General features: G+C 36.0%; 1 protein-coding gene across 3 annotated transcripts in view; it reads left to right on the forward strand.

Annotated features, from left to right (window-relative positions):
• The window catches only part of LOC107556701 (regulating synaptic membrane exocytosis protein 1-like), a 114,818-nt gene that overhangs the window by 32,466 nt on the left and 73,017 nt on the right, over positions 1-9,335 (forward strand). For 2 of the 3 annotated variants that reach the window (XM_016239871.1, XM_016239872.1), the window contains one exon: positions 8,196-8,464. In XM_016239871.1, coding sequence (XP_016095357.1) covers positions 8,196-8,464 — 269 coding nt within the window. Of the gene's footprint in view, positions 1-4,477; positions 4,714-8,195; positions 8,465-9,335 lie in introns of those variants that run through there. The other variant, XM_016239873.1, reaches the window with a different exon arrangement.

Raw genomic sequence — 9,335 nt, forward strand, 5'->3', positions numbered from 1 at the left:
ATATATTATAGTATTTACAACACTTTGTTAATGAATGCTACAGCATACTGTAGTGAACCGATAAACTGTAATAAATTCTGTCGTATACTTTAGTTTTTACTACAGTAAACTGTAGTGTATTGTAGTAAAATATTCCCTACAGTTGTAGAAAACTTTACAGTACAGTATTGGGTAAAGTAATTTGTTTATATTACTATATGTTATATTACCACAGCAACTATAGAATTACCACAACAAATTAATTCAAGTACTTTACTATAGTTGTCACGATTATGTTCAGTTTAGTTCCGTTCCTGTCATGTCTGTTATGAGCTCTCATTAGTTACCATGGTTTCTGATTAGTTAATCCTTGTCCAGCTGTTCCTGTTTAGTTCCCTCATTTACCATGTGTGTATTTATACTCCTTATTCGAGTCTCTTCATCGTCGGTGATTAGCTTATGTTATGTGTTGTACCAAATCATCGTGCGGGGCGCCTCGATAGCAGACATCTGTAGAGCTGCCGGCAGAAAAAATACTATAGTAATTTATAGTAAATACTATCGTGCTTTTGAACCATCATTTATTAAAGTGTGTTATACTGTATATATTATAGTATTTACAACACTTTGTTAATGAATGCTACAGCATACTGTAGTGAACCGATAAACTGTAATAAATTCTGTCGTATACTTTAGTTTTTACTACAGTAAACTGTAGTGTATTGTAGTAAAATATTCCCTACAGTTGTAGAAAACTTTACAGTACAGTATTGGCTAAAGTAATTTGTTTATATTACTATATGTTATATTACCACAGCAACTATAGAATTACCACAACAAATTAATTCAAGTACTTTACTATAGTTGTCACGATTATGTTCAGTTTAGTTCCGTTCCTGTCATGTCTGTTATGAGCTCTCATTAGTTACCATGGTTTCTGATTAGTTAATCCTTGTCCAGCTGTTCCTGTTTAGTTCCCTCATTTACCATGTGTGTATTTATACTCCTTATTCGAGTCTCTTCATTGTCGGTGATTAGCTTATGTTTTGTGTTGTACCAAATCAGTATTCTCAGTAAAGTCTGTTTGGAAGTATGCATCTTCGTTTGCTGTCCTCATTTCTCGACAACCCGTGACAATATTATGGCTCAAAAACACTATAGTATTTACTATAAATTACTATAGTATTTTTTAATGTGGGATGTTACAATATTTTTCAAAAGATCAAGGAACAAATCAGTTTTTCATGATATGACCCTTTTAAACTGGTACTGACATTAAGCAGCCGGTCACAGGTGTCTGTATGCTTTAATATTAAAATTCCCTTGAGTGCTTTAGTGCATGTGCATGTGCATGCATGTGTGTGTGTGTGTGTGTGTGTGTGTGTTTGTGTGATGTATGAGCAAGTTTTCTCTATGGGGTGTGCAATGGAGACTGTGTCAGCAGATCTGTCAGTTTTTGAGAGGAAGGCAGTTATTTTTCATAACCCATTTCTTCTGAAGTGGCACAGTTGAGCCCCAGCCCTTTCCCCCAGACCACTACAGATGCAATAGAGTGCCTTATTTTTCCCTGTCCTACCTGCATTCAGTTCTCTTTAGTGTCAAATCTATGTCACTACTTTTGTTCTTTTCAGGTAGTCATATCATTGAATTCACTTGGTTTTATTTACTCACTTTTAGGGCTGCGCAATAAAAAAAATCTATCTTAAATTTAAACATTTATCAATGAATATATACTAATATATGAAAAAATGCAACATAAGGACTTCATTGAACATTTTTGAGTGATAATGCAAATGGGTCATTTAATCCAGTTTTAAATTCACTGACAAACAGTTTGAAATGATTTACAGAAGTTAATTCAATCTTAAAGTTTACATTAGAGAAGCTATTCAAATATCTTAACATGCTCGTACTCACAAGTTTTATTAGCCAGATTTGTCTATATATGTTTTTGCTGTTACTATTAAATGTGTAAATTGCCACATAATGACTTAACTGAACATTTTTGAGTGATAATGCAAATTAGACATTGAATTGAATCAAGTTTTGAATTAACTGGCACAAACAGTTTGAACTGATATACAGAAATGAATCAAACTTAACAATGTTTACATAAAATAATACCATAGCGTAACCTGTTCATACTTCCAAGTTTTATTAGACATATTTGTCTATATACATTTTATTACACACTATTTAATATGTGTAAAATTCCACATAGGTACTTTTAAAAAATATTTTTAATATGTGGATAATACAATTAATCAATCTTAGCAAGAATATTTTGCTACTGAAGTTTAAACATACAACAACTCACACGTTTTATGAGCCATATCTATCTATCTATCTATATATATTTTTAGTTTATGTACGTTTTAATAAGAGACTTCATGAAATTCTTGTACTCACAAGTTTTATAACTGCTATTGAATCAGACTCATCATTGACATAGATAGTTTGTATTGATTCACACAAATTAATCAAACCTAACTATAACATAATTTTTGCCACTGCTGCAAACAAATAATTGAATCACACTTTTGAATTAACTGAAATGAGCAGTTGGTACTGATTCACAGATATAAATAAAACTAAAATTTAACAATTTTTGTTACTGGTGTTTAAAGAAAAGAGAAGCTAATTTCTAACTAGTCGTTAGGAAATAAAAAGAGCAAATAATTGTGATATTCGTGACTCTCTGTACTGGAGACTCACACTGTCCTCTGTATGTCTCCTCTCCTTTCACTGATTTGGTTACCATGGAGAACAGTATTCACCAAAGCAGGGGGTGGCTGACATACTTAGAGAACATGCTTAGAGAACAGTAGAGATTGTATTTACACCCATATAAATGTACACACACACACACACACACAGGTTTGTTTTTTGTGAATTGTGGGGACATTCCATAGGCGTAATGGTTTTTATACTGGCCAAACTGTTTGTTCTATTGCCCTACACCAACCCTACACCTAACCCTACCCCTTACAAGAAACTTTGTGCATTTTTACTATCTCAAAAAAACTCATTTTGAAAAATGGGGACATGGGGTAATGTTCTCACAAGTCACCTTCTCCTTGTAATATCTATGTCATACCCATGTCATTATACAAATTTGTGTCCTCATATGTCACAAACACAAGTATCTATGGGATATGCTGGACCAACAAATCCCATCCATGAAGGCCTCACCAAGCAACTTGCCTACACTATATTAGGCAGGTAGTTTTTAATGTCACACACACATTGTTTTTTTATGGTCTACGGGGACTTTCCATAGGTGTAATGGTTTTTATACTGTACAAACATTATATATTATATTGCCTTACACCAAACGTACACCTAAACCTATCACTGTCTGCATTTTTAAATTAAAAAAAACTAATTCTGTATGATTTATAAGCATTTTGAATTACAGGGACACATAAAGTGACCTCAAAAACCACCTTCACATTGTAATACCTCTGTCATACCCATGTCATTATACAAATTTGTGTTCTCATATGTCACACACACACACACACACACACACACACACACACACACACACACACACAGATAATTCCTCATCCGTCTCTCTCTCTTTCCATATGTGCTGACCTCAGGTCTACAGTTAAGTTATACTTGTTTACTGTCTGAATTTTATGGGGTCTTCTGATACTTAGTTACTAGTGATCTCCCTGGACATGAAAATCCTATTCATACTGTTCAGGAATACAGTGAAAGCACTGTTCCTGTCGTCTCTCAGATTTAATCTCTCTCTCTCTCTCTCTCTCTCGCTCGCTCTCATAACAATGGCCAGGTCTTAGCGGATCTTTTATTTCCCTTTTCTCCTCAGTTCTCTAGTTGGGAAAGGAGCTCGAGAAGCAAGCCTTTGCAAGATGCGAAGCTTTAATGGCTTTAGCTGCCCTGGATATTGTTGTGAACTAGCCTTTGGAGAAAAAAATTAAAAAAAATGAATCAGAGAGAAAGTGAATCCTCTATTGTGCATACGGCTTGAATTCGATCTAACTCAAGGATTAAAGCCTGGGATTATTTTACCCATCCTCGACTGCACAAAAATAGTGATGAGTAATCTTGCTATCTACGCATGTAGTCTTTTACGAAACATATTCACATTTATTAGGTGTGGATTTTCTCTGTTCCTCCTTAAACCCTGCTGATCATGATCTGCCAAACCAGTTTTCACTTATACGTGTGAATTACTTTCTGTTTATTTATAAGAACATGTCATATTTTTCCATTTTGAGAGCGACAAAAGGTATGTGGTCCATTTTTTCAAGATCATTGTTGCAGTGGTATTTTCCGAGTGCCGTTGAGGTGAAGAGCATGGGCAGCATTGTCTTGTCACTGGATTGAATAATGGGAAGCGCTAGCAATAGTCTGGTGGGATTAGCAGGGATTGCTAATCCTTCCTGAGAATGCTTCTCTGGCTGGCTGACAGCTGTGGGCCTCTGCACAACTGATTTACCTCAGATTACGCTGGAGCTGTGCCAACTGGATCCAATCAGGCCATGATGCTCTCTCGTCCCTTCTCTCTCACTCTCCCTCATATCCATCCTGTCCTAGAACAGCCTCTCTCCTCTTTAAGATCAGGTCAACACCGAAATGCGACACATTTGCTGGCAAGGTATTTCGCACTGGCGATTCTTCAAAGAAATTTGTTCTGGATGTTCATGGAGTTGAAGGTTGACCCTGTGAGAGGGGATCCAATATCTAGGAGGATGCCGCCATGTGAGTAGCATGAAATAGTTAGTTTGTCACCATTAGAAGTCATACTATTTTAATTTGAACTTGTATGAAACATCAAACCTCTGTCATAACATTGCAGAACTCGAAATGAAGTATTTTAGCTGTGTCTGTTGCAAAATATCCTGTTTTAAGCTCCTGCTTTCATAACCCATTTGCGACTGATCATCAGGTGCTAAAGATGACTAATGTTACAGGCTTTTCAGAGGATGTCTGCTTTTCCGTTTTCACACCATTCATCTAATCGATAAAACATGCAGTGTCGGTTGCAGGGTGTGTATGCGATTTATATAGTTCTGTATCTCACATCTCCAAGCGAGTAGAATCACTGACATCAGTAAAAAAAAAAAAGGTTCTTCTCGTCCAAATGTTTCCTGCAGCCATGACAGCTGTCATGTATTAAAATAGGATTGGATTTACTGTTATTCTAAGAGTGCTTTAAGAATCAATTACTACATCAATAGATTGGACCTCTGTGCTTTTAAAGGTGTGATCTTGTTGTCAAGGGAAGAGCTGTTCATTTGATTTAGCATTCCCGCTAATCATGTCAGATCAGGCCTGTCTAGCTGGCTAGATAAAAAATTTGAATTAAAAAAAAAAAGTGAGAGAGAGAGAGGGTGGGAGAAATATGGGTAGAGGAAATGAAGAAATATGGTGTCAGCGAAGGTATTTTAGGCAGCCTTAGCAATCCATCTCATGAATGAACCATTACAGGGCTCAATAATAGGGCTTCATTGGGGAAAAGGAAAGAGATGGGAGAAGGCAGATTGACAAATATGAGACTAATGATATAATAACTTGTGCATTTGCATTGCAAAAATCTACCCAGATGAAGAAAACGGATGGCTGATTTCTATTGCTTCCTATTCAGAAGATCGTTACTCTCCATTGTAACAAATACTTTTGATTAAATTTGATTTCTTCTTATTTATATTTGTTTAGTATTGGTATTCTAGCAGTGGTGTTTTAATTAGCATGCTACCAGACGAACTCGCACTGTAAAACCATGGTACAGTTACTGTCCCTACAGCCATACATGTCTTTTTGACTGTTATGCCACTCCTTGTGCTCCTACAGTAGGCGCATTACAGCTTTGGAAATATTTTACAATAAGGTTAAATTTTTTATTTCTGATCTATTTTACTTCCTATTCATATATATATACACGTGGAACCTCAATTATTCAATATTATTCAAGATATATTATAATTTACAAATGTAAGCTTTTCTGAAGTTACAGATTTTTTTATTGCATCTACAACAGTTTAATAGCATATTAAAAGGGATACTGTAAATATATAATGTAATATTTTTATAGTATAGTATTTTATTTATTCATTTATTTATTTTATTTTATTGGTAATACAGCTATGTCAGAATTAATTAGCACTGCTGTTTTTAAAGAACTTATTTCTCCGGTATGGTACACAACTAAGTATATGGAAACTCTATAGCAAGACTGAATTAGCTTAAGTTGTAACATAAATTTAGCCCGCGCATATGCTAAGGTTGAGTAGCGAATATGGCCAAGTCAAAAGAGCTCTTACAAAACCCTCAATTTACTGCCAAAGACTTATAAGAAGCATGAAGAGCTAGACAAGCATGGCCTTCATGTCAGGACACCTTGCTGAATGGCAATCTTGACCATGAAAAAAACATACAGTAAAAGGCTGAATATGTTCAAATTAATTTGGGTAGACCTGTGGAATTCTGGAATAATGATTTATGGAGTGATATGACCAAACTGGCACTTTTTGGACTCATTATCAATGGTATGTCTGGTCCAAAAAAGGCAAGGCTTATGAGCAGGAGTACACCATCCTCACAGTCAAACATGGAAGCTTATGTATGTGAGAAATGGTCCAAGATTCCAGTAGACAGGTTTCAGAAGCTGCAAAGCACTTGAAGTTTATCTAATTATTATTATTATTTTTTTATTGTTTTGTTTTATTTTTCATCAACTTTGTTTTCAGAATCACTCAAATTTACATTAATACATTTTCTATTATAGTTTATATTGAAAAAAAAAAATTTGTTCACAGCAGCAGAGTGTCTTGCAGGTCAAGAAAGTTGAATAATTTTGAAGTGTGAGTGTTGGTGAGTATTAATTTACTCACCAAGCCCATAAGACTTTGGTTCATCTTCGAAACATAAATTGAGATATTTTTAATTAACGTGACAGATTTGTTGTGAGAATTTGCAACGCGTTTCTGTATTTGTTTGTGTTGTGAGAATTTGCAGCGCGTTTCTGTATTTGTTTGTGTTGTGAGAATTTGCAGCGCATTTCTGTATTTGTTTGTGTTGTGAGAATTTGCAGCGTGTTTCTGTATTTGTTTGTGTTGTGAGAATTTGCAGAGCGTTTCTGTATTAGTTTGTGTTGTGAGAATTTGCAGTGTGTTTCTGCATTTGTTTGTGTTGTGAGAATTTGCTGTGTGTTTCTGCATTTGTTTGTGTTGTGAGAATTTGCAGCGCGTTTCTGTATTTGTTTGTGTTGTGAGAATTTGCCGCGCATTTCTGCATTTGGTTGTTTTGCATGTGTTTTTTCATTTGCAGCACGTTGAGCTCTCTCGGCCACTGTATCATACGTATGCACCCACTAGTAAAAGAATATCAAAAATTATATTTGGTGTCTGAATAATTTTTAGTTTTCGTAACATCATGGACTTTCAATGGATGGGCAAATATAAAAAATATCATCATTTGCGTTCCAAAAATAAACGTAAGCCTTATGAGTTTAAATGTCATGATGACAAAGTTTTCATTTGCATTTAAGTGTCTTGAAAACTATAATAGGGATAGAAAAAGTCTTCAAGAGCTTTGAAACATTACGATATGTCCTGTTTCATAAGAATTAAGTGGAAAACTGTGCTTGTCAAAGTATTTATGGGGTTTTTAGGTACTACCAGCTTTCAAGACTTGTACTGGGAATACTAAATCTACAACCTTTGAATGACTTTTCAAAATACTGTATATCTGCCAACGGCAATTAGCGCAATCCAGCAGGTGTAGGAATCAAACATAAAGAAGTAGGCCTAGACTGACTGACTTGAAAATAGACTCTTTTATACTTTACAGAGCTTGATTGTTTAGTGTGGTTGACTCAGTTCTGTAATATTGCAGCTCTTATTTATACCTGCTCAACATTGTCAGTTCATATTCCTTGCCTATCGCTCAAATAAATTGCTACATTGAAATTATGCTAGCTAAATGTAGCTAATGAAAGTCCAACGTTTGTTATGTTTGCTAGTGTGTGGATGTACTGTATCTAAGTACTTCATGTGTTTATGTATATCTCTCTGTCTCTATGACTTATTTTAAATGTTTTTTAAATACTATAGGAGAATGTTTAAAACAATGTAATTCAAGTATTCTGAAGCCTAATATATTAGCTGTACTGTACATCTTGTTCATTTACTATGATCAACAATCTCTACCTGCCTTAATAACACTTGTATTTGTCTATGCAGGTGATGTGGGTATGTAACCTGTGCAGGAAACAACAGGAAATCCTAACTAAATCAGGAGAATGGTTTTCATCAGGGCCTGGGGGGAGGCCTCTTAGTGTGGGCGCTCCCCTCAGTGTCCCTGAGTTGGAGAAGGACAGGAAGTTGCGCTCCAGATCACAGGCTTCGGTCACAAACAACACTCTTCCACCCAATGCTGGTGCTGGTGACCCCACCAAAGGAGCAGATACGATGCCCGCCTCACGCTCCCGCAGTGAACCGCCACGAGACAAGTAGGCTAAAAAGACTTTGCACAGTTAATACACATGCCAATCCTAAATTAGGCTATATTTCTTACTGTCTCCCCTGATCAAAATGAAGTATGCAATGCAGAAGTGCATATTCACTGGTGTAACTCAATTGAAATATGCTTTTGTATATTGTGTCAACTAGGGATGGGTCATAATGGGTCAACAATATTTTTTTTTATTTATTTAGTATTGCTGCATGGTAAAACCACAATACAGTTCCCATCCCTGCAGCCTTACATGTCCTTTTAAGGTGTCACCCCTTATTTGTATCCATATTTTATTGTATTGTATCCAGCGTCTTGTGCATTGTAGTTTTGAAAACACTTTACAGTAATGTTAACATTAGTTAATGCACTAGGTATTAGTGCTGGGCGGTATACAGATTCATACCGAATACCGGTGTTTATTTTTGTTATGATATGAATTTTTTAAATACCGCAATACCAGTGTATGCCGCTTAAACAACGTTCGGAACGCGACATTGTTTGAAAGGGGTCCCTTTTCACTGTTGCACTGTGGTGAGGGAACAGCTGTATGTGTTACTAAGCGTGAAAGTTCTGAAACTGAAGCTGTAGAACTAATAGAACGTGATGACACTCATCCACAATATCCACATTGACCGCCACAAATATCCACCGCCCCCTGCCATCAGCTCCCGTGTCTCACACACACGAGCGCGACTTTAGCACTAGATTTAGCAACATTCAGACCCTTTTAGCTGCTTTTTTCCATAGAATAACATACTAACAAACCTAGCGACTTTTTTGGATAAGCCTTAGCTATGGTTCAGTTGGAAGATTTTGCCAGTGCTGTCCCGCGAATGCGAGGTCTGACTTTCCCGGAGAAGTGTCAC

This window comes from Sinocyclocheilus grahami, unplaced genomic scaffold (assembly GCF_001515645.1).
Source record: "Sinocyclocheilus grahami isolate Dianchi unplaced genomic scaffold, SAMN03320097.WGS_v1.1 scaffold576.1, whole genome shotgun sequence".
Lineage (NCBI taxonomy): Eukaryota > Metazoa > Chordata > Actinopteri > Cypriniformes > Cyprinidae > Sinocyclocheilus > Sinocyclocheilus grahami.